The 26,498-nt window shown below is 41.5% G+C and overlaps 2 protein-coding genes across 3 annotated transcripts in view; one reads left to right on the top strand and one right to left on the bottom strand.

The window, feature by feature from the left end:
* The window catches only part of MNAT1 (MNAT1 component of CDK activating kinase), a 210,983-nt gene extending 204,088 nt beyond the window's left edge, over positions 1-6,895 (bottom strand). For both annotated transcript variants that reach the window (XR_003795844.1, XM_029237486.1), the window contains exon 1: positions 6,683-6,895. Coding sequence is in view for 1 of the 2 variants with exons in the window: in XM_029237486.1 (XP_029093319.1) it covers positions 6,683-6,771 (89 nt within the window). In the remaining variant the exon portion in view is untranslated. The remainder of the gene's footprint in view (positions 1-6,682) is intronic.
* Positions 6,896-13,916: 7,021 nt separating this feature from the next.
* Positions 13,917-26,178, top strand: SIX4 (SIX homeobox 4). Its single transcript, XM_029238674.1, has 3 exons — positions 13,917-14,794; positions 17,490-18,178; positions 21,795-26,178. Exons 1-3 carry the CDS (start codon positions 13,917-13,919, stop codon positions 22,589-22,591), a joined length of 2,364 nt encoding a protein of 787 aa, XP_029094507.1. The 3' UTR covers positions 22,592-26,178.
* The last annotated feature ends 320 nt before the right edge of the window (positions 26,179-26,498 follow it).

Below are 26,498 nucleotides of genomic sequence, written 5' to 3'. Positions count from 1 at the left end.
ACCCACCTACCAATGCAGGGGACACGGGTTCGATCCCTGGTCCAGGAAGATCCCACATGCCACGGAGCAACTAAGCCCGTGCACCACAACTACCGGGCCTGCACTCTAGAGCCTGTGAGACGCAACTACTAAGCCCACGAGCCACAACTACTGCAGCCCATGAGCCTAGAGCCTGTGCTCTGCAGCAAGAGAAGCCACCACAACGAGAAGACCCAACACAGCCAAAAACTGAAAAATAATAATAATTTTTTAAAAAGACTACAGCACACTAGGATGGCTATAATCAAAAAGATAAATAATAACAAGCGTTGGCAAAAGATGTAGAGAAACTGGAACCCTTATCCACTGCAGGTGGAAATGTAAAATTCTGCAGTCACTTTGGAAAAGTCTTACAATTCCTCAAATGGATAAATATAGAGTCATCATATGATCCAACAGTTATACTCTTAAATACACACCTGAAACAAAATCATTTGTCACACAAAACTTGTACATGAATGTTCATGGCAGTATTATTCATTATAGCCAAAAAGTGGAAACAACCCAAATGTCCATCAACTAATGAACAGACAAATAAAAAGTGGTATATCCAAACAATGGGATAGTATCCAATAACAAAAAGAAAGAAGCTCTGAAAAATGCTACAACATGGATGAAACTTGTACTAAGTAAAAGCCAATCACAGAGGACCATATATTATATGATTCCATTTATATGAAATGTCCAGAATAGGCAATCTATATGGACAGAAAGTCAATTAGTGGTTACCTAGGGCTGGGAGACAGTAGGACTGGAGGACAGGGCTAAGTAGTAAGGGGTTTCTTTGTGGAGTAACAAAAACATTCTAGAATTAATTGTGGTGACAGATGCATGTCTCTGAGAATATACCAAAAGCCACTGATTCTACGCTCAAAATGAGTGAATTTTATGGTATGTGAATTCTATCTCAATAAAGTTGCTTATTAAAAAGACTTATTTTTTATTCTCTACATCTCCTTAAAGACAACTGGCTGTTTAAAGCAAAAATAACAATATTAAATCATATATAGAAGTTAAAGATAAGACATCATCAGCATACAGGATGAGAGGGGTAAGTAAATGGTATTATATTATTCACACTTGTGAGGTACTGAAATGTAAGGAATTTGTGAGGAAGTGAAAAATGAGAAGTGTCAGATATTGACTCTTAATAGACTTTGATAAAGATGCACATTGTTGGGCTTCCCTGGTGGCACAGTGGTTGAGAGTCCGCCTGCCGACGCAAGGGACACGGGTTCGTGCCCTGGTCCAGGAGGATCCCACATGCCGCGGAACGGCTGGGCCCGTGAGCCATGGCCGCTGAGCCTGAGCGTCCGGAGCCTGTGCTCCACAACGGGAGAGGCCACAACAGTGAGAGGCCCACGTACCGCAAAAGAAAAAGAAATGGGCTTCCCTGGTGGCGCAGTGGTTGAGGGTCCGCCTGCCGATGCAGGGGACACGGGTTCGTTCCCCAGTCCGGGAAGATCCCACATGCCGCAGAGTGGCTGGGCCAGTGAGCCATGGCCGCTGGGCCTGCGCGTCCAGAGCCTGTGCTCCGCGGCGGGAGAGGCCACAGCAGTGAGAGGTCCGCGTACCGCAAAAAAAAAAAAGATGCATATTGTTATACTTAGAGAAATCACTAAAAGAAAATTTAAAAAATAAAATAACAATAAAGAGCTAATAGGCCAATACTTTAAGTTATCCAATTAATCCAAAATAAGGCAAAAAAAGGACAAATGGAAAACAAATAGACTTAAACCCAATGATAGCAAAAATTATATTAAATATAAAGGGACTAACACACCAATTAAAAGGCAGCAATGTTGGACCATATAAAAGAGCAAAACCAACTATGTACTGTCTACAAGATATAAGACACACATTGGTTGAAAGCAAAAGGACAGAGAAAGGTATACTATCAAACAGGAAGCATTAAGAGAATGACGTAATATCAGACAAAAACTTCAGGACATATTACAAAAGACCAAAAGGAGCATTTCATAATGACAAAAGGATAAATTCATCAAGAAGTCATAGCAATTCTGAATATCTATGTACCTAATAAGAGAGTTTCAAAATACATAAAGCATGACAGAACTAAAAGGAGAAACTGACAAATCCACAATCCAGTTGGAGTAATTGATAAAATGAGTAGATAAGATAAATTAGTATGGATGCAGAAGATCTGAGTAACACTATCAACCAAGTTGACCTAATTGACATACACTATACCCAACAGCTACAGAATACACATTTTTTTCAAACTTACACTGATTGCTCACCAAGACAGACCATATGCTGGACCATAAATAAGTTTACAGAAAATTTTAAAAGACTGAAATTTAGCGAAGTGCATTCTCTTACTTCAACAATATTAAATTAGAAATTAACAACAGTATATCTGTAAAGTCCCCTTTTTCTAATTCTTCTACCCAGAATGAGTGCCTTTTTCTAATTTTTCTGTCCATTGTTTCCTAGTTCACAAAAAGGTATTGTATAAGCCCAGCATATTAAACAAATGAATTAATACCACTTATGAATTATTCTTTCCAACAATAAATAAATTGAACTTTAATCTGATAAACTTCTAAAATTACTAGTAATTTATAGAAAATACAAAGGAACATATTAATACCACAGAGATGCAATCAGAAAAATTCAGACTGGTAACTTTTTAGAACAAACTACTCAGAAACATCAGTAAATGAGAGCGAGAGAGACAGAGGGACAGAGAAAAGAAGATAAAAAAGAGAGAAAGACAAACCTTAAGTACGGCAAAATATTGATTTTTACATATATCAAGATGTGTTTTGTTTATTCTACTTTGTGTCTTATGTGTGTTTAAAATGAAAAAAGGAGATTTAATAAAATCAAATATAGGTAAAGTTTCCAGAGACAAGTGTTGCCAAGGATGGTTGGGATAAAACTTAAATTATTAAAGACTTTAGTTTTAAATTTGTGTCAATCTGAAAAATATTATCCAACTATGTTGGGTAATAGAAAAAGAAAAAATAAAGTTTCTGTATTCCAAAGAAAAAATAAAGTTTTCCCAGCTTCCTTAAAAAAAAAAAAAAAAGACTTCAGTTAAATGAAAATTAGATTTAATTGGCTCCATCTAATTCAATATGCCTTCAGAATTCTATGAAAGAATACTATGAAAGGCCCATTTCTTAAAATAGGTGGCCCTGATAAACAAAGAAAAAAAATTATCCTTTTCTGTAATTAAGACAAAGTTCATCATTGAATTGGAAAAAAAAAAGCAAAAATAGAATCCAATCTTCTTTGGATGTTCATGCAATCAATTCATTTGGGTGTTTGCTGGATAGATTTGATACATAAGAGAACACACTTCCTCAATAGCTAGCAGTTAAGGGAGAAAAGTATTTTCATAATGTTTCACCTCTTTTCTCCTTTCTGCTCCTGTATTTTCTGTCATAAATAGTATTCCTAAATAATCTTTCCATAATCCTACACTTCTTATCTTTGGTGAAGCACTATTCCTACTCACTTTATCACTTGCTTCCTAAAATGCCTTTGCTACTTGAGGACACACAAAATAAAGTGAGTAAAATCATGTGGCCCTGTAATCCTTGTCTCATGGTATTCACACTCTTGTGTATAAACACCCTCCCACCTTGTAACAGGATTGTTCAGTGCTAACAAATAAAGTACAGCAGAAGCAATGATAACGTGACTTTTCTGATTAGATGATGAGAGGCTCTGCAGCTTCTGGTTCTCTCTCATCACTAATTCTGGGAAAAGCCACGTCATGAGCAGTCCTATGGAGGGTCCACAGGGAGGAACTGAAGCTACCAAGAGCCACATGAGTGACCTTGGAAACAGTTGCTCCAGTCCCAGACAACAGCTTGAGCGAACCTCATGAAAGACACTGAGCCAGAATCACTCAGCTGAACCACTCTCATACTCCTGACCCTCAGAAACTATGTAAGATAATAAATATTTATTGTTTTAAGGTACTAAGTTTTGGGGTAATTCATTACACAGCAATAGGTAACTAATGCAAATAGCAATGCTAAACAACAATACCTGCTCCTTTCAGACTAACAACTGTATGATAAAAATGCCCAAGTTCAATGCCATGAAATACATTCTGTACAAATTCAACATACTATCAAATCAAAAGTATTTCACATCAAAATCCATAATGTTTTATTACCTATCAGAAGAGCAAGATTTAAAAAATAATAATGCCCAATATCAGCAAAGATGTTTGGCAACAAAAATTACCATAAATAGTTGTTGGGAGCACAATCAATACAATCTTTTTTGATAACAACTGAGCAATGTTCATCAAAATTTACAAGTCACATACAATTCTACTACTAGGCATTTACATTTACCCCCGTTTGCCTGTTTATCTTACAATATACTTGCATAAGTACTCAGAGAGAGAGAGAGAAAGAGAAGTTCCAGTGAAAAACTGGAAATCTAAAGATTCATCAAAAAACTTTTGGGTAAATCAGTTATAGTATAACTGAACAGTGGACTATCAACCAACTGTTAAAGAGGAAGACGTACATACCAATTTAGAAAAGATACCCAAGATATACATTATGAAAAAAGTAAGGATATATATAATCCCACTTCCATGAGAGAACATGATAACGAGTTCATATTAAGAAAATCATCACAAAAGGGTCATTATAATTAAAATTATATTTTCACATTTTATAGTCTCTTAAATTTATTTAAAGATAACCATTGTTGTGCAAGTCTTTCATAGCAGGCCAAACAGATCCTATTTAAATTTTATTTCTGCTTAACATCCATACCATGCACAAATAATATGATAGCCAATGTATACTGAACAAATACTATGTGAAAGAAACTCTGTTAAGCACCTCCAAATATGATGTTTACATATATTGTTTAATCCTCAAACACTGTAATATATATGGTGCTATTATCTCTATTGTACAGGTAAGAAAAACGAGGCAAAAGGAGTTAGGAATTTGCCCAAAGCCACAGAGCCTGTAAGAGTACAAAGAATTCAAAATCAGAAGTTTGTTCTCTTAGCCAATAACATATAATCTTTTATTCAGTTTGTTCATATTTCAAGTCAAAAAAGGGCTGTAAAATGTGGTCTTTATCTAACAGGTTAGCAAATAAACCAAAATCAATGCAATACGAGAATGACTTAGACAATTCTTAACTCTTATGAAAAACAGAAAAGACTATGGATATGACAAAAGCAATTTCTAATTAAAAATAAATATTTTATAATTGTCTAATAAAAACGCAATTTATTTTACTAAAATCACATAATCTTCCCTGACTGGCTAATTACTACTAGGTAGAAATTTCTTCCAGTAAATTACATTTAGTTAGCATCCTTCCAAAAAAGCAAATTCCCTTTCCTTGAGCACCAACTGTAACAAATCTGATACAGGAAAATGAAGAGAAGCTGAGCAAAATCTCTCTAAAAACCTAATAGTCTTTACACAGCGTTTGTCTCGTTTCCCTTTTTCAATCTACTTGATTATTTTCACCTTATTTCTAAATCTTAACGCATTCAATCACAGCTCTACTGTATTTCCTTTGCTGGATGAAGCAAAGGAAAATAAAGATTAATTAGAAAAAGGGACCAATCCAGTAAGTTACTAAATCCCATTATAATCATTATAACGACAATTAACCATGCAATTTATGCCTACCCAAAGGTCTTGTCCACCACATTGTAGATTATCCATCATTTTTTATCTCTAAGAAACCTCAAATAAACTACAGGAATATATGTTCACCTTACATCCCAAAGTGCTTTATATAAACCACCTCTACTGAACCACACTGGACCATAAAAACGTGGCAAGAAACACTCTGACCAGTTCCTGCACTTATTCTTCAAAATATTCAACCTCCCTTCTTCCCCTATCCCCCCAAAATTGGCGTTCTAGAGTCAGACAGCCTGTGTTCCAATTCTAGCAGGGCCCACTAAATAAGAGACGTGGAGCAGTCTCTGTTTCCTTCCCTGTAAAATGGAAATGATACTAGTACCTACTTCGTGGGACTGTTGTGAGAATGAAATAAGATAACTCATGGTAAAGAGCTTAGAACAGTGCCTGGCATGTAATGTGCACTCAATAAATGCCAGCCATTACTGTTATCTCCAAAATTAACTGCCTAAAATCTAAATTTTCTCTTTTAGAGATGAGAATCTAACCAAACTCCATCAGGACAGTGGGCATATCGTCGGGGTTTCAAATTAACTAACGCAATAAATAGCAGCAGTATATAAACACAGTAATTTTATTTTCATAGCACTTTCGCTCTTTTTAATAAAAACATTTTGCGTGAACTTAAACACTCCGATCCCCACGCTTTTAACCAGCGAGATGTCTGGAACCCTGTTGACAACACAGCCTGGAAATACAGTCGAGGTTTTCATCACCTAAGAAGGGTGAAACCTAACAAACTGCTGGTTACCACATCAGGGAACCTGCAGTCCAAACCAGGCCTGTGCGGCTCAGGGCTAGCGGCTAGTCTGTTTACAGAAACAACGTTCCCTTTTCCCATTTTCCTGCCCAGGGTCGAAACTAACGACGCCCTTTTCTCCCCTGAGCCGAGGTCAAGCATCTCCCGGCTCTTTCGAGAGCTCCCACCCTGTGCGTCTTCCCCCCATAAATCCCACTCTCCCCCGACTCACAGAGTGTGTCCACACACATTCACCATCAGCTTCAACGAAGGGTTCCGGTATTTGGTGGTCTTACACCGGGGACAGCCCTGATCGTCCATGGCGCCTTCTTTCCTGTGGACTCTCCTGGATGCCTGCTTCAGTCGCAGCTACAGCCACCTCCAAGCCCCCTCAGACCCGAGGCCAAGCGGATTCCTACCAACAGGCACTTGGCTGGGACGGTCCTTTGCAAATGAGCACCGGCCGGGGGGCGAGGCAATTCAGCACAAAGGTTCCGGCAGCAAGTTTTCCGGTCCTGCAGCTAGGGCTCGGTGTCAGCTTCCGCAGGCCAGCGCAAAGGCTTAGATTTCGGAGAGGGCTGCTAAAAAGGCAAATTGTACATAAAGCCTCATCTCTATGCACCTAGCTGTATTTTTCAAGGAACTGTGTCACAATTAGGAACAGAGATTCCATCTTGTTTTGTCTGGAGACATTCCCATTGTATCAAAGATTTATGCCTGGTGTACATATTCAATAATTCACACCAGTATTTTCTTTTGAACAACTTGATAGCCTGTGTTTTATACTTCTCCTTTACACTTGAACAGTCGTGCAATCACAGAAAATAATATGCATTCGCAGATATGAAGTTTGGAACAGTTATTTAGAATGAAATTCTCTGCACCGACCCTAAATATTACAGATTCTCACTAAATGTCAAAATAGTTCTATAAATAATATCTGGCAACTGTAGAGAACCTCTTACCTCAAGATGGTCAGGCATGCTTAACAGTTTCAGCTGGCTCTAATATCTCTTACCACCCTCCCAATCAAGACAATATTGGTTTCCCCAAATACTGGGGTGATTACACAGGAATCTATGCTTTATTTCAGCAATTCTACACTCTGAGAGCCTGAATCTCTTTGGAAATTGTAAGTCACATTCACTAAATTTATCCAGGCTGCAAAGTGAAGTCTGTAAACAGCTCTATTAGATAATAAATTCCTCCCACTATAAGGGACACATCTTATCCATCCCCTGAAGGAGGATTTGTTTATACTTGTTGAATAAGTAGAGTAAATGAAGAATGAATGAATGAACATCAAAGAGTAGCGTAATGTGAAAATTTTTTTATGCTGAGCACTATATTGTAATCTGACCCAAACTCCATTAGAAGTGGGCATATAAAGCTTTTCAAATTAACCCATAAAATGAATACCAGCTGTATACACTCATAGTAATTTTAATTTTTCACAGCAGTTTTTCTCTTTTCAATGAAAACATAAGGAGGAACATTCCAACTCTCACTTTTTTTTAAACAGTGAACCCAACAGGTAACCCATGTGGCAATACAGTTGGGATTTCCATGGATTACGGAGGGAGAACCTGACAAACAGCTGGATACCACATATGAGAACCAACAGACCAAGGCAGGCCACAGCAGTACAGGGCTTTATATTAGTATACAGACATCAGGGATTCACCTAACAAATAAATCATGTCATTTGCTGGATCATAATATTGTTCACTAACAGAAGCTAAACAAATGTAAATTTACTAAAATAGTTAATAACAAACGCTGTGCTGACCTGGAGACATTATCCTGCTATTTATTGAAAGAGACCACATCCAGACCAATTATAAGCTCAAAGTGAAGCTCTCTAAGAATAAAGGCAATTTTTTGTATCTTTATATTTTAACAGAACAGGAAACTTCTGGTGAAAGAGTGAACATGATCAGTGAGCAAATAAAATGTTTAGCCAAAACGACTTTGAGAACCCATCCATTAAGTTGGCATTATTGTTTGTCACCACCAGCACACTTTTAATTGTATCTTTGAACAGGATACCTCAACCAGTTTGTGCAGTGAATTGCTGTTCCTTTCTCCCAAACCTTGAGATTAAGGCAAAGAAAGCACTGAAGATTATGGGAGGAAACATTGCTACCAACTGTATCCTTTTCCCAGGTTGGAAATTACTGTCAGAGAAGCACGGTAGCAACAGCTGACTTGGAACTCTATCAGATAAGCATTACTCATGGAGCTAGAGGCAGCAGAAAGTAGTGCTTATAGATTTGGCCCCGGCACTAAGAGAGCTGGATTCAAGTGCTGGCTTCCTTACCTACTAGCTGCATGATCAAGGGCCTCAGTTTTCCCAAATATAAGATGAGGATAACACCAGCACAACTAGCACAGAGGACTGAGGATACAACTAGCGCAGAGTAAGAGCTCAGTAACTGTTAGCCATTATTAAGAGGAGTACAGGTTTTATTAGCAGTAGTATCGACAAGAGGCATGCAATGTACTAGGAAGAGCCTATCCTTCTTTTAAAACAAACAGACCTGTTTTTGAGCCAAACTTCTTATCCTCCTTTACCTCAGTTTCCTTCCTCCATATAATACATTTCACAGGGTGTTGTAATGATTAAATTACATGACGTGCATATACAAAGGCCCTACTACAATGCCTCGCATACAACAGAAACTCTGAAAAGTATACCATTACCACTAATACAGAATGGTCAGAAAGCTTTGAGGAGGAAAGCAGTGACAGCACCAGACTTCTGACTCAAATGGAAACTCAGCCCTTGTAAAAACCACCCAGCTATCAAAGTTTCCCACATTTCTAAAGATAGCTGCATCCCAACGGTGGACCAGTGGAGCCCATTATTTCTCTTCCCAGATCTGCTCATCCTCTAGCATTCTTAAGAGTAGATTCTACCTCCCTGGGACAATGTTTCTCAAACGCAGCCCTTCCTTTCCAGCCCCAAGGCCATGGACCCAGGTTGGGCCTTCCCCATATGTTAAAGGCTTTTATTGTTTTGTCCCTTGACTATGGATAGCATCCCTCCTCCCTTCTTATGGAAAACAGCTCCTCCTCCCCCACAGGCCTGTGTGGGTTGACATACAACCCTTACTGGACCAATCAGAGATCTTCCCTAGAATTTATCAAATTGGCAGCAAGGAAAATGTAGCAGAGCCTCTTGAAGCTAGAAGATGTGAGCTGGGAACTAATGGAAGCCATGCTTCCAACCTCCTGGGGAAAGCCCCTCTGAAAAACTAAAACTACTTTGATGAGACAGGCAGAGGCAAGTGAAAAGGGACAATGAATGGGCCTTTAAGTCTGACCAGCTGCATTCTGCTCTTCCCATTGTTTGGTGTCATGATCCAAAAAATTCATCTTTTTGCCTAGGCCAGTTCAAGTGGGGTTTCTGGCTCCTGGGGAAATTAATATCACCTCAAAGAGGCAAAAATGCTGCTACACCTGGGAGAAGACTAGAACCTGGCACTTAGTCTCTGCCGGGATCTTTTCCCTCCACTATCACCCATGTGACTCACTAGGTCACCCTCCCTCTCACCTACTGTTCATCAACGTCCTCGACAGGCAGATAGCTTGGTCACTGAGAACCCCCAAGCATTACCTCCAAGACTCCCTCTGCCAGTCTTACTTCTTTTCTTCATGCAAGTTTGAAAAATCCTAGAAAAGGACTCTGACTGTTTTGGTTTGGGGCCAGTGCCCATCCCTGGACCAGTCGACTATATGGCCATGATATTATGTACAACACAGCCACTATACACAGACCACTGTGTCCACCACACCACAACAAAATGAGCATTTCATTTGAAGTCCCTCATAATTTGTCCCCAACATGCCTTTTAAGCTAATCTCCCATCACACACCTACATAAAACCCACACTCCAGACACACTGAATTACTCAATATATTCAGAAATAAACCACACACCTTCATGGCTCCATGCTTTGTTCCCTCTGCCTCTAATGAACTCTATCCTTGAACTCTCAAAATTCTTGTCCTTAAAGACCCAGCTAAAAATCCACCCCCCATTGCCTTCCACCTCTCAAAATTAGTCTCTTTATCCTCATCACTCGCATACCCTGTATTGTATTTACTTACAAATATGTCTTACTTCCCCCACCAGATTTTAAGCTCCTCAGGGTCAGAGACCCCAATATATTCATCTTTCTTTCCTTCAGTATGTAATGCAATACCATGTACTTAACCAGGACTCAATAAATATTTGGCAAATGAATGATCCTTCAGAAATGCTGATTACATATCATCAACCATTGGTCACTAAATAACAGTGGAACACCTCCTCTACCTGGGAAACTACTTTAGAACCTAACTTCCTTAATATTACCACTACATAAGCTTTCTGTTGTAGAAATAACTGACCAAGATACAGATATATAGCCTTCCCACTATCTTCCAGACAGCCAAAGTCAGCCTTTAAAAAGGAAATCTCCATTCTTGATGGTCACACCATTAAATAGATTCAAGCAAAGTGCAACATTTTGTGCTGAACAAGATTTTCTTCACTACACTAAAATGGCAAAAGATTTCTATATTTCTATATTGCTCATCATTACCTTCAGGCAGGAAGGAAAAGATACAGAAACAAGCAGCTTAGTTTTCACTCTTACACAATCCCAACCTCAACTCTGTTTTCCCAAGTCAAAACATAGCTTTAGACTACATATCAGCACAGCAGACTCAATGTTCACAGCATGGCAGACATAGGAAATAGAAGCAAGTATTCATCAATTTTACAAGTCATTTGGCAAAACAAGTACTCTGAGATTAACTCCACACACCCTCAAGTCTGGTGTTCTATTCTAATGTAGCTGACCATGTTTGAGTCAAGGGCTTCCAATCTACTTTGAAATGCTGCCAGAATGAGCTCTGAGGTTCAGCCAGCTAAAGGAATCCGGAGCCTGGTGTTGGATTTCACTTCTGGTCCTATAGGAATCTCCTCCTGGAACTACAGAATACCAGTGTAGCCACAGGCTACAGATATCATAAAAGGCCACTGCTGCTTCTATATAATCTGTTGAACTTGGTACTCTGGAGTCAAATATACAGAAGACATGCAGAAACCCAATACATGGTTTTCCAAGTCAATACACTATATTTGATTGATAATAAACCTGAAGAAGACTCCTATGACCTGAACTTGGAAAGCCCTATAATATAGCCAAATGGATTTTCATTAGGTATATATAATTGAAAAGTTTCCTACTTTGCACTATCAGGAGGAAGATAAGAAACATTTAACAAAGATTAATTATGTGCCAGGTGCTTTTTGGCACATCTTATCTCATTTAATCCTCACAACAATCCTGTCCACTTTTTATAGTCAAGTAGCTAATAAATGGCAGAGCTAGGATTAAACCTACATCTAGCTAGCTGATCCCCAAATCCACATCCTTTCCACTAAGCCACACTACCTCCTGTCTACTTTGCTCTGATAAACAAACTTTAAAAATTCAAGGAACTAAATGGAACGTGGTATCCTGGATTGGATAGAGAAACAGAAGACAGATATTAGCGAAAAAACTGGTGAGTCCAAAAAGAGGTCTGGAGTTTAGTTAATAGTATTGCGCCAATGTTAATTTGTTTGGACAAAGTATCATTATAATATAAGGTGTTAACATTATGGGAAATTAGGTAAAGAGTAGGTGGGAACTCTGTACTCTTTTTAAGACTGTACTGTAAGTCAAAATTATTCTAAAATAAAAAGCATATTTTTTAAAAGTCAAGGAAGTTATGAATCTCAGATATCGTCCAGAAGTCCAATACCTAACTGGATATTTCCAATGGGGCAGAAACGTGTGGTCTTTTCCATAATTATAAATTTTGAATCTACCAGAGATGTCAGTGCTGGCTGGCTTCATTAGTGTAGTACAAAAGCAAGTTAAGTCCAAACTCACATGACACCTTGGTCGTTGACCAGCAATAAAAATGCAGCCTGTCCTCAAAAAAGGAAAACCTCATCAAGCTGATCACGATAGCAGGTGACCTAAACAGCTGCTTTATAATATGCTGAAGTAAGCATTTATGGGTAATTGGGGAGCAGAAACAACACAAAGCCACCGAGAAGTAAAGGTTAGGATGATGTCATTAAAATGTTGGATTTTTGAGAAAGAGTACCGGCAGGTAGACCCAACTGACCCACAGTCATCAGAGGAGCAGAGATGGTTCATCTTTTTTTGAGTGAAGACCTCATGCAAACCATGAAGGAAAGAGACACAGCTGCAGAAAGCAGCAGACTCCACCCCCACGGGCAATTCACCTCAAACCAAAGGGCAGTCTCCCATCTGTTTATGCTGTGGAAATGGCTGCTGATCCCGCAATGATCTCCTCCAAGACACCTGCACACAGAGGTGGTTTCTACCAGGAATATCATCTCCAAAACACTGTTCATACACTTATATTAAAAATGTTCATATAGAGGCTTAAATCTCCATGCTGTTATTATAATCTAAAAGTTAGATCTCTTCTACCCTACCGACCCAGGATAAACATATGGTCAAACATTCTATACGTTCAGTTGTAACACATTCAACTCAGTTGGGTTGCCAGCCCGCCACGTGACTTAAGGTTAAACACATTTTTTTTGAAGGCTTCTTGTTTTTGTGTTCTCAGTGGGCTATTTATACCGTTTTCAAGCATTCCCCCCGCCTTTGGAATTTTAATTTACTGTGAGTGCTTCCCCCTTAGAGCATTCCCTAGTGCCATTTTATTCTTGACCCTTTTGAATAAAAATCCTTAATGAAGACATCTGAAAGGGGGGTGAAGGGCAGTAGAGAGACACCAGGGAAGCTTCTGAATTGTCCTCTGAAATTTTGTCATCTAGATGCTGAGGGTGGTCTCTTTGTTAAGAGTTTCGCATCCGGACCTTAAGGCCACATAATTAATGTTCCCACTGGAATCGTAGGGACTCTCTTTGAAAGAGTCTGTTGTCCAGTTTTCAGGCCACATTAGGCATGTTCCCGCCCAAGAGCAGGGCCTGAAAAGAATGTCGGTGTTTCCCTTCAGGTATAGGTGCCTGGGGGTCAGGGGGAGAGGGAACGGCAAGGGGTGGAGTGGGAGGCGGGTGATCGACAGGGATAGAAACGGTGTCTCCTCCTCCCTCTGAATGTGAAATAGCCAATGAGGTGGCGCGGCCGGGCCGGCCGGGCCGCCAGTGCCATATAGTATGCAGCAACCGGAGGAGTCACGTTGGGGGAACGGCAGAAAGCAGCTATCCTTTTACACTACTTTGCTCTAGCAGCTATCTTAATGGTGACTGCGTGGCCGGGGGGAAACCTGATCGGCCAGATCCAGCCGAAACCGGGAGGGAGGGAGTGGGCTTTCCGGAGGGGGGGAGGGGGGAGGGACACGAAGAAGGAGGAGTAAGAGAGGGGAAAAGAAAGAGGAAAAGAGTGCGAGGGAGTGAGGGAGGGAGGAAAATAAACAACAAAAAAATGTCCTCTTCCTCCCCCACCGGGCAGATTGCAAGTGCGGCGGACATCAAGCAGGAGAATGGGATGGAAAGCGCCTCGGAAGGGCAGGAGGCGCCCCGAGAAGTGGCGGGGGGCGCGGCGGCGGGGCTGAGCCCCCCGGCTCCAGCCCCTTTCCCCCTGGAGCCGGGGGACGCCGCGGCCACCGCCGCCAGGGTGAGCGGAGAGGAAGGGGCACTGGCTGCAGCGGCGGCGGCCGGAGCGGCGGCGGATCAGGTACAACTCCACTCGGAACTTCTGGGCAGGCACCACCACGCCGCAGCCGCCGCCGCCGCCGCCGCCGCGCAGACCCCACTGGCCTTCTCGCCCGACCATGTCGCCTGCGTGTGCGAGGCGCTGCAGCAGGGGGGCAACCTGGACCGCCTGGCCCGGTTCCTGTGGTCCCTGCCCCAGAGCGACCTGCTACGTGGCAACGAAAGCCTACTGAAGGCGCGAGCGCTGGTGGCCTTCCACCAGGGCATCTACCCTGAGCTCTACAGCATCCTCGAGAGCCACAGCTTCGAGTCGGCCAACCACCCGCTGCTGCAGCAGCTCTGGTACAAGGCGCGCTACACCGAGGCCGAGCGAGCCCGCGGCCGGCCGCTGGGCGCCGTGGACAAGTACCGGCTGCGCAGGAAATTTCCCCTGCCCCGCACCATCTGGGACGGCGAGGAGACGGTGTATTGTTTCAAGGAGAAGTCGCGCAACGCGCTCAAGGAGCTCTACAAGCAGAATCGCTACCCTTCGCCCGCCGAGAAGCGGCACCTGGCCAAGATCACCGGCCTCTCCCTCACCCAGGTCAGCAACTGGTTCAAGAACCGCCGGCAGCGCGATCGGAACCCCTCTGAGACCCAGTCCAAAAGGTGAGCGCCAACTTTCCTCCTCCTCCCCCTTCCTCTCCCCAACCCCCTTCCCAGCTTTCTTTTCCTCCAAGTGCTTGCAAACATGGCGCTTACCTTCCCCACCAGCCTGGTCCGGCTGCCCACCTCTCCCCGCCCCCCACCTCTCTCCCCGGCTGGGGGAGGGGGGGCGGCGGCGGCGAGGGGCGGGGGAACCTTGCTCCTTACCCTCCCCCCACCTCCCCCCAGAAGTTTCTGGTCGCCCGCCTAGGTCTCAGTCCCCGCCCCCACCTCGGCTGGTCACTGCTGCCCGGTTTCCCACCCCCATCCCTCTGGCTTTGAAGTTGCCACTCGCTCCCCGGTTCTGGTCGGGCGAAGGATCGTGTGTAGACGCCGGAAAGGCAGTTCTCGCTGCCGCCCGATGCCCACGGAGGTTGCCAGCGCCCGCCGGGGTCTGCAGCTCCATAGGGTCACGCCGGCCCGGCGCGCGCACGCGCTCCCGGACCCCCAGGGTTCTGCTGCCCCAGGCAGGCGCTGGAGGTGGCCGTGGCCGCTCCGGAGGGAGAAGAAAGTTGGTGGGGTCTGGAAGCGCAGAAGGGGGTCTGGGGACGTCGAGGTTTTATATGACAGAGTTAATCATTCACCCTGCCCGCTGTGGTTCCCTTCGCGGCCGCGGCAATTGTGGGGTGTTGGTGCGGCTCGGCTCTGCGGTGTTTTGAAACCTGATTCTGAACTCCTTCGGATCGAATTTCAGCGCCGCCGGGGTGCTGGGGCTAGAGGGCGGCTTCCCCGGCCCCCGAACCCTAAGGGGCTCCCTCCCGGTGTGGTGATTGGGACTGGGGGCAGGCTGGCACCAGGCGGACAGCAGGGAAGGACTGGGGGCGCTATCCACTCCGCACCTCTTTGAGCGCCCACCTTGGCGGGTTTGAACTTTTTGACTGCCAGGTATTTTTTCCCAACCGGTAGAAAATACCGGGTTTTCCTCCTCTTTTGTACGTCCTCCTGAGTCAGACACCTGGTCTGTGTGTATTGTTGGACAAAGTAAAGAGAAGGTCGCCGAAAGGGATGGTGTCGCCAGCCCCGCGGGGAAAGGAGAGAAAGAATCCAAAAGCAGCTCGAAGGTTCTGCTCAGGGGAGGAATCTGGGAGCCGGGGAGCCCGGCCCGGCGGGGAGAAGGTGATCACCCGGCGCGTTCCAGAGCCCGCCGCAGGCCGCTCCTGCCCGTTTCTCGCCCAAGGCAGGAGGGAGGCTCCGTGCCCGATCCCGGCCTCGCGGTAACCAAAACAAAACGCGCACTGCGACCTGTGTGCACCCCTCCGCAGACTTGCGGGGGCGACCCAGAGGAGGCGCCTTGGTAACTCCACGCCACCTGTCCCCGTGCCTGCTTGAGGCAGCGGATCCTGTCGGCGACGGAATCCGATGGGCAGGGGGTAGGGGGGTGGGGAGCGGGCGCGGCGCGCCGGCCAGCTGCCCTGGAGCCTCCACTCCCTGGCCGGGCGCGTTCCCCGCGTCTCCCCAGCCACACTCAGCCTGCTTCGCCCCACCAACACACACACCCGCTCCCAGCCCAGTTGCCTGGTTGAGGCCCCTTTCCGGATCTACCTCCCACCCGCATCCCCGGTGAGTCACCCTCGCAGACGGCGACGGCGGCTCAGCCTCAGCTCGTAAATCAAAGCGCCTTCTGCGCTCCTGGCCCCGCAGTCCGGAGTAATCCCCTCCCCTCGGCATGAAAGCGAACCGACCTCGGGGCACTGCAGAGATGTCGGATCTTCTGCCGGGCCAAGTCCCGCCGCGCTCCAGACTGCCTCTGTCCTACCATCCTTTCTCCCCCGGCCCAGCCTCAGACCAAATGGGAAACACCCACCACTACCCCTCCCCAGATTTGGTATTTACCCCCAAATCGGAGAACTGAGGAACACAGTCTTGTCTGGAACAGAACAGAAGGACTGAGGGTGCTGGGGAAGGGGTCTGAAAGGTACAAGGCCACTGAGTGACCCACACCCTTTCCCTCCCACCTCACCAGGGCACTGGATGGTGTTTGTTAAATAGGCCCCTATGGCTTTCTTTGGATTCAAAGGCGACTGCACATAACAGTTCTTGGGTTGAAAGTGCCTTTCCTACAACAAGACAGCCACTTTGTTGAATGAGACAGTTGTCAGTCTGGTGGAGTAGAAGTTTGGGAGCAGGTGAGAAAATGACCTCTTGTTAACTAACTGGCAGACAAAACTGAGTACTTCCCACCTCCTGCTCCTTTGACAGTTTCATTTACCTCCAAAATCACACTAACCTGAATTGGTTTGAGGGGAAGGGAAAGAGTTCCTAAACAGAAATGACTGACCACCCCTTTAATGAGTTTTTTTTCCTGTGGTATAGGTAGCAGCATATTTAACAGTAATAAATAACTTCAGTGCTATAAAAACGTGTAGACAATTCTCCTGTAAATCCTATTAGCTGAATTTATATCTTTTAGACCTCTGGACTTTCTCTGAACTTATTATTAGTAAAGGTTATTGAGACATGAGAGTTCCTCTTCTCAGATGCCCTGGTCAGAATCTGCTGAAAGGCCTCAGAGCTAAAACAAGACTAGAAGACTTAACTGCTGTGCTTTCCTTAAACACTACCTTTAATGGGATTAGAGGCTGGTTTTCCAAACAGTTGGCACTATGTAGATTGCCATTCCCATGACTTTCTGAATGTCTTGATTTCCCCCTCTGTACAGTGAGTCGGATGGCAATCCTAGCACTGAAGATGAATCCAGCAAGGGTCATGAAGATTTGTCTCCTCATCCACTCTCCAGTTCATCCGATGGTGTCACCAACCTCAGCCTTTCCAGTCACATGGAGCCAGTATATATGCAACAAATTGGAAATGCTAAAATATCATTAAGCTCTTCTGGAGTTTTGTTGAATGGAAGTTTGGTACCTGCCAGTACTTCACCTGTCTTCCTTAATGGTAATTCTTTCATTCAGGGACCCAATGGAGTTATCCTTAATGGATTAAGTGTGGGAAATACACAGACAGTGTCACTGAACCCACCAAAAATGGCATCAAACATTGTGAGCAATGGTATATCCATGACTGACATACTGGGGTCTACCTCCCAGGATGTGAAGGAATTCAAAGTTCTCCAGAGTTCTTCAACTAACTCAGCAGCCACCACCTCCTATAGCCCCAGTGCTCCTGTGTCATTCCCAGGGCTGATACCCAGCACTGAGGTGAAAAGAGAAGGTATTCAAACAGTGGCTTCCCAGGACGGAGGTTCTGTAGTGACTTTTACCACACCAGTGCAAATTAACCAGTATGGCATCGTCCAGATCCCCAATTCCGGAACAAGCAGTCAGTTCCTTAATGGGAGCATTGGATTCTCTCCACTGCAGCTGCCTCCTGTTTCAGTGGCAGCTTCACAAGGTAAAAGTCTGGTTTGGTACCATAATGCACCAGTGAATGTTTTAGCCAGCTGCTGTAAATGACGCATTTGGTGAGAGCTATAGATTGCTGTTACTGTTCAGGTACCTTACTGGCTGCCACAGCTGCAGAATAGCCTTGGTTTGTTCCTCTTTCTTCACAACATCCATGTAATATCCAGCTTGCTTGGTTCCCTGGCATCATGGGGGTGGGTTTTTATTTTCCCAACAACTGAATGGAAAAATACAGTTCGCAGTGAGTCCTGCCAGTTCTACAATTATAGAAATATGCTAAGTCAATCGGTGCTTACAAAATAACCGACCGCTTGACATTTTAAGATTAAAAATTAATAATATTGCTAGAACACAAAATAAGTCAAGCAGTTGGTAAGAATGTGTAGACTTCACCTAAGCATTATTTATTTGACCAAAAGGAGTTTTAGAAGAGCGAGCTAAAGAGACTGGATCATTTGCGTTTGATTCATGTTCCTCCTATAAGTAAGACTAACAGACCTAAAGGGAGAACAGAGGAGTATGTGATTATCTGTTGCTATGCATGTATACTTGCCCCCTAAATGTGTGGGTTTATTTATGGAGGTAACTGTAAGCCTTATTTTATATGTTGGTGGCTTTACTCAGGCATCTGCTAAAGGAAGCACTGATCTGAAATTTGGGAAACGTGAGGCTGATATGCCAGTTCTTCAATGACTTTAAGCAAATCTGGATGGCTCTGTGTCATTGTTTCTCTATAGAAACAGGAATGGTTAGAATGGCAGTGGAGGTTGCAGAGCTGCTAGAATTCAGGAGTGGGAGATGTTAGTGCATATTTGCCTTCCTGGAAGCAAATCTGAAAGTCCAAATTTTTACCCAAACAAAATAAGTGACTGTTTGCCTTAAAGATCAGCTTCCTGTAAAATGGTTTTATCCAAAAAAAAACCCTCAATTTATACACAACTCTTGTTTCCACAACTATGGTCTACTTCAGTTTGTTTGAGGCATTAATGGAAAAATTGTTGTGCAGTAAATTCCATTCTGTTCATTTGTTTCTCTTTAGGTAAAATGGTAGTATAGTAACACACAACAGTCCTGCAGCATGCTATTTATTTCTTCATTGTTCCAGGCTATGGAAAGGATTAAGCTTAGTCACTATCCAACACAGGGCAAAAATAGGAAAACCACAGGGAGAGCCAAAGTGCTTAGTTTACAATACTTTAATGTGGATCTAACCCTTTTTCTCTCTTTAGGAAATTTCCAAATAGTAGGTAACATTTTAAAGACAACTAATTTGAGCAAAAAGCATGGTATGTACATTGGGGGAGGAGAAAAGCAGGAGTGCTTCTCACACATAAACTAAAAAAGTGCTACCATAGAAAATTATTACAAACTAATAGCTAATTCTTAAAATGGGACATTTAATATGAGTAAGAACAGCATTTTCAGTTAAAGTAGCTAAGATCAAATGACAGAGCTGTCAATCCTTAGACTTGTCTGGGTGAGTTGAAGACATAAGTTTAACCAGATGGCCCAGGAAACAACGTTCCCTTAGAGTAACTGTGTATTGCAGTTCTCAGTAAAGCATTTGGGGATTCAGCCTTTCTCAAAACAGATACCAAGCCTTTCTTAAAAATGGCTAGACAAGGTAGATTATCTTTCTATAGTCGAAATTTATATAGAAAAGCAGAACCTCTATATCTTTTGCTCACTTTATAATCTGAGTAAATAAGGTTTTTTTTTACGCATCGTTATAAAATTATATTTTGTACCTATATCGTTTCTCAATTGGGTTTTTTTTAACTGATTTTGAAATGATTGTTCAATTTATAATTCAATTGCAGCTCTACTTAAATATCAAGTTTTAGATCACATCTGCTTTTCCCCCTTCATCTATGTATTTTATAATATCTACACATTTAGAAATATTATTTTATTTATATTCCGTAGCAGTTTGGGAAAATGTCGCACCTATTATGTTATATATAGCCCTATCAAAAAATAATGAATCATTTTGTTCACAAATACACTGGCAAACAATTTCACAAACGCATACACACAACAAAGTAACCATCTATTTCAGATGTCTTTTGCTACAGTTTAGTAGTCAACAAGAATTTTAAAGCCTTTTTAGTTTGTTTGACCTGGAACAAAGATTTACGTTAGAGAAGAGCTCAAACATACGTAGAAACGCTTTTCTTAAGTTCAAATAAAGTGTTTTCATTTTTTGTTTGTTTAAAGCCATTCCTTTGCATTTAAGGTGCTTAAAAATGTTTGGGGGCTTCCCTGGTAGCGCAGTGGTTGAGAGTCCACCTGCCGATGCAGGGGACACGGGTTCGTTCCCCAGTCCAGGCCCACGTGCCGTGGAGCGGCTGGGCCCGTGAGCCATGGCCGCTGAGCCTGCGCGTCCGGAGCCTGTGCTCCAAAATGGGAGAGGCCACAGCAGTGAGAGACCTGCTTACCGCAAAAAAAAAAAAAAAAATGTTTGGAAGACATATAAACAGCCCTGTGACATACATTTATCGATATAGGTGGCAGCGTAATCACAGTTATTCTATTAATTCAAGGAGGGAAATGTTTTAGGTGAATTACCTTTAACATTAGGCTGTTTTCTCAAAATAATGAAGAGTTTACTGAACATCTAATTCAAGATCAGAGTAAACATCCTGCTTGAATTATTCTGTCACAAAACTCCCCCATGTCCACCTTTCCTTTAATGGCAAGATAATTGCCATTATTTCACTGTGCCTAGGAAAAGACTCAGAAAGAAAAGGGTTTTATTTGATGGTGTGAGTTGGGGGGGAGGGGGTCTAATTTGTCTGCATTGTCTGAGTTAGCTGATTTGAACAACTCAGCTTTCTACTTATATTTCTTTTTCTACTTCTGGTCTCTGTAGAACATTATAATGAGCCTCAAAAGATACAAACCTTTTACAGAAGCATTAGCTCTAGCTCTTTATGTTAATCTGTGTTTTAAAAAGCACATTTCATTATTATCTTAATTCTTCCTGTCACTACAACACTGAAAATTCAGAACTAGCACAACAAAAGGAAAAAAAAAAAAACTATTGAATGTTTTGTTGACTTGACTGTATGGTTAGTTTGGTGAAACTTTGCAACTTGTCTGTACAGGTTTATATGGTTAACTGTAAGCCCCAGGGTAACTCATTTATGTGGTATTTTCTGCATTTCCGTTTATATTTTATGTCAGTTACTGAGCTTGCCCTGAACAAAGGCATTCTCTTTCACATTTTTGTTTTCTAGTTCTAACTGGCAGAGCGAGCAATAATTATCAACTAATCAAGAGATATCAAGTCTCAGTAATACTGAACCAGAAACTTGACTGAAATTAGAACTTGGGAACATTTTTTTTTTCACATTTGATTTCTAAGCCAGTAGTTCTTGCTCCCGCTTCATCACCAGAATTACTCAAGGAGTTAAAAATACACCTGTTCTGGGATTTACTGAGTCAGATAGATAGATTCTCAGGAGTGGAGTCTTGAAATCTGTAGTTTTAAGTGCCCAAGGTGATTCTATGGAACCTGAGAAAAATCATGTGTGTAAAAAATAACTTTTTTCTTTCCTTATCAGCCCCATCAATGATAATCTGTACTTTTTTTTTTTTTTTAGGTAATATTTCAGTAAATTCAAGCACTTCAGATGGGAGTACATTTACAAGTGAGTCCACCACAGTCCAGCAAGGAAAGGTTTTCTTGAGCTCTCTTGCTCCCAGTGCAGTAGTATACACTGTTCCTAATTCAGGCCAGACTATAGGATCTGTTAAACAGGAGGGTGTGGAGAGGAGCCTGGTGTTTTCTCAGTTGATGCCTGTCAATCAGAATGCACAAGTAAATGCAAACCTGTCTTCTGAAAGTATCTCGGGAAGTGGCCTCCACCCACTGTCCTCCTCCTTAGTTAATGTATCCCCAACTCACAATTTTTCCCTGACTCCCCCTACCATACTAAACCCCACTGAGCTAAACCCTGACATTGCTGATAGCCAGCCAATGTCTGCACCTGTGGCAAGCAAATCTACTGTGACATCTGTCAGCAACACTAACTATGCAACTCTTCAGAACTGCTCCCTTATTACTGGTCAAGATCTATTATCAGTACCCATGACCCAGGCTGCCCTTGGGGAAATAGTTCCCACAGCTGAAGCCCAGGTGAGTCACCCCTCCCCTACAGTACACCAGGATTTTGTCAGAGAACATCATCTGGTTATGCAATCAGTAGCTAACATAAAAGAGAATTTCTTAACAAATTCTGAGAGCAAAGCAACAAGCAACTTAATGATGCTGGACTCCAAATCCAAGTATGTCCTAGAGGGCATGGTTGAGACTGTCTGTGAAGACCTGGAAACAGACAAAAAAGAGCTTGCCAAGCTCCAGACTGTCCAATTGGATGAAGAGATGCAAGACTTGTAAACTTAATTTCTTTTTTTTTTTTCCTGGCATCAGCAGGCAGATCTTTTCATGAAGACCTGAGGACATAAAGGATTTTCCCATTTGAAGGGAAACATTAGTTTTGCAAGTAAATGCATTCAAGAGACTTTGGATTGATCTGCATGAAGATCACAGTTAAATATGCAGGAGTAGAACTGCATTACTGCAGCCTTTTTGTTCACATGTGTTCTCTTTTAGATAGATGGAGACAGAGGAACAAGATGAAATATATCAGGAAGTCAAAGTGTATCATTTGGTTGACTTAACATAATTCTAAGATCAAATGGAACTTGATTAATAGTTTTCTAAATTAAAAATGTATACACTTAAGGTAGAAATTAAATATCACTACAGAGCGGTAGAAACAATACAATTCTTTTTGTTTACTTTTACTCCACGGGCATTGGTAAGGTTAAGAAGCATAAAAGGTACTCTACACTATTCTAAGGGTATATTTTTGAATATATGCATTTCTGTTTTTCAGCATTTTTGTGAAAGTCTTGGCTTGTCTCTATACGTTTCCAAATGTGATTGGTAATAGTTCACTGTGGCTGAGAAAGTTTGCAACTCCACTAAAAACTCTGAAACAAACTTCAGTATGAGTGTAAATATATTAGTCCTATAAGCAAGAATTTGGGTAATTACAGTGAATTTTATTTATGCTGTATATGTTTCTCTTATACTTCAGACACTATGAACTGAAAAGAAAAATGTTTTCGTACTGTTTAATTTATTTTTATTGTTTGAACAGGAAGTGAACAGTTATTTCCAACAAAGTTTTACTTTTTGTAGGATTTTAAATGTAATGATTTTTATCAGGAGTCTATTAAGGTCAATATTAATAACACTGAAACAAGAAATCTAACTCCCAGTATTGGAATTTTGGTACTTTTTTTCACATCCTTGTTCTTTATTTAGCAACTCTCTGATTCATTTAAATATATTTTCTACAGAATTCTATGTGCCTTTTTACCTTGTGGCCTTTTTATTATTCTTACTAAGGTACAGAAGTTTCAACAGAAGCACTGATGACTCCTTTCTACTATCCAACAGGGTTAATTTCACAGAATTGCTCTAAATCTGAAGAACTTAAGTTTCACTTATATTATTAGAGTTAATGTTTATGATGCAAGTGGTTGAACAATTAATTATTGTTGATACTTTTCATTACAAAGAAGTAACAGTTATAGACCACCATGTAAAACCAATTCTGGAGGCTATGAAAACAACCATTTTAAAGGAAAGAAAGAATATGTAACTTCTATTGAGCTGAATTATGTCCTGTTGAAACTTAGTTCTAAATGTTTTGACTCAGTTGTTACATTATGACATATGACTGTTGTTTGCACTATATTATCACCTCTTCTTTAAAGGTAAATCTTTCGGGGTTTCTGTAAGAAGCTTGTTTGATAATGTTGTGAGCTGTGGTTACAGTTTTTATCAGGACTCTGAACAGAAGATGTAATAATACAAATACATTTATGTAGTGAGTAAAGTCTCTGGCCTCTGAAAAGCAAGAAAAGTGAGAAAATGATCTCTTCAGAGATGACAGAAAGTTGTTGAACATGAAGATGTCACCACATATTGCTTTCTTTAAGATTGGAACAAAGGGTCCACTGTAAATGTCTACATGCCCATCAGCCTAGCATGTTGAATAAGGGCCATAGAGGATTTAACTTTTGTTGTTATTGCAAATGGAACTTGCAGGCATAGGTGAAGAGCTCTTTGAAGAATTCCTCCCCCATCATTTTTTTTCTCCCTCATCATTTTGATAAAGAACTTAGGTCCCATTTTTTTATGGAATTAGCGAATGTTCCTAAACTGCTGAAATTACGTGTTTTTTTGTTTTGTTTTGTTTTACAACATCAGGTCTTTTAGAGTTCTCTTCCACTCCACCACTACTTATACAGCTTGTTTGTTTCTTTGGGTGTGTGCTGATCATGTTACTGAGATTAATTACATGGGTCTATAGTGCAGTTTACATGAAAATGATGTTTTCCACTTGATTGCTGCAAATATCAAGAGTTTGTTAATTATTTTAAAATACCCATCCAATAAGAAAGATGGGAAGGTTTAAAAAGTTATATATGTTATATATACATATATATAACAGGAAAAGTTTTGTGTCTTCCAAAAATATAAGACTCTCTTTTATTCACAGTTCTTCCTCTTTTCTTCCTTAAGAAAGAGAAAAGATAGCACAAAACTTAAGACTTACCTAGGAAACCTATTCATACTCCAACATGATGTAATTATACCCCTACAGTTACTCCAGGTAGCTATACAATACACCAGGTAAGAATCAATGCACATTATAAAGAACTTGTTCTTTTCTATTCTTTCAGTAAAATAAGGGCCAGTTGTTATGTAGCCCATATATATGGGAATGAAATAAGATAAACCCCATGATCTCCTTGCACAGAATTGCAAATGTTTTTTTGCAGTACCAAGGGCCAGACTCAGAACCCTTGTCAGAATTTCCCTCTTACGTAAACCAATGCTTGAAGATGCTGCAAATGACCCTCTAATGATCCCCAAAGAGGAATCAGAATAGGGATAAATAACTCCCTGCAAACCCCAACCCCTGCTGCTGGCTGTGTGAGCCTATCTATGCACTCTATCAGTCAGAATTTATATATAGCTCTTAGTTACATCCAGTAAAGGACAGCCTGTTGTTTAAAGAGAAGGTGCATTTGTTCCTCAGTCAAGCAAGAGCACCTGTGTTGTACTGCTTTATAGCTCATGTATATTCATAGTAAAGAAAAAGACTGAATTATACACGTTTCAGCGCCTTTCTTGTGTTACGAAAGGCAGGTAGATGTTATAGCCATAGATAAAATTCATAGTTGAATTGCACACTGACCTTAAATCTCCCTGTATACGCCCTTGCGTCTTGCATGTTAAAAGCTGGATAATTGGGTAGATATTGCAGCCTGCCCTACTACATGTTAGACAAGTGTGCATTAGTACATAACCAGAAGTTCTTCATTCTTTAAAATGTTTTTGACAGATCATCTCATCATAAAAATATAAATAATTCAGGAAAACTGTGGGGAAAAGAATTACATTTTATAGAAGATGTTTCAAAGTCTTCTTAGAGCTTAGATAATAGAGTCTAACAGTTATTTTGTATCTAACTGATACATTTTATGTTAATTTCTTATTACCACCACACATTTTATTACTCAAAATTGTATAGCATGTGACTCTTTTGGCTTTCAGGGTTCTCAAAAATTTTTTATTCTTTTGTTGCATGTACTGTATGTTTAGAGGCAACCAGTTATATACTCAATATGGTTTTACTGTGCCTTACACAAAGAGAAAATCTATACAGAATGTATATCATGGGGTGGGGTAACAGAGTCTATACTGCACTGTTAGGTGATGGCACACAGAGCATGTCCCAGAACATTTCTGTGCTTAATTACCCAACCAAAGAGATCTAAAGTATGTATGTTGTACTGTAATAGGGGTTTATGCCTGGACAATTAAGTGTTTTATTTGTTTTCTGAAATGATGTGAACTTATTTTTCTAAACACTATGCTAAATAAACTTTATATTTATACATACCTTATGTTGAAAAAGTTATTTATCCCTGGGAAAGCAGAGGAGAGTAAAGAGAAGAAAAACAAAAATCCACAAACATTTCATAGGCTTGCAAATATAAGAGGAGTCATTTTGGGAAAATAGTCTGTTGGTCTTTATACAAAATTACCCAACTCACTTAATTGTACTGCATACTCAGAGCTAAATGATTAGATTTCATCCTCCTTAAAGGAAAGAAATGTGTCATTCATTTAGGTGTCCCCAAATCTGAATCTGATACCATTTTCAATGGAATTAAATTGAAAGGTCCAAGGACCTTTCCATTCCCAACCTCACTGAAAG

This window comes from Monodon monoceros, unplaced genomic scaffold (genome assembly GCF_005190385.1).
Source record: "Monodon monoceros isolate NGI ecotype Baffin Bay Population unplaced genomic scaffold, NGI_Narwhal_1 Super_Scaffold_21, whole genome shotgun sequence".
NCBI classification, from domain to species: Eukaryota; Metazoa; Chordata; class Mammalia; order Artiodactyla; family Monodontidae; genus Monodon; species Monodon monoceros.
Note: the sequence above shows the minus strand (reverse complement) of the source record. Positions and strands in the feature narration are given on the sequence as shown.

Bases quoted from the DNA above. Each gene is read 5' to 3' on its own strand.
- SIX4 (XM_029238674.1), top strand. From the start codon at position 13,917: ATGTCCTCTTCCTCCCCCACCGGGCAGATTGCAAGTGCGGCGGACATC. The intron at 14,795-17,489 runs GTGAGCGCCAAC...CCCTCTGTACAG, and splicing joins TCTGAGACCCAGTCCAAAAG to TGAGTCGGATGGCAATCCTA. The intron at 18,179-21,794 runs GTAAAAGTCTGG...TTTTTTTTTTAG, and splicing joins TTCAGTGGCAGCTTCACAAG to GTAATATTTCAGTAAATTCA.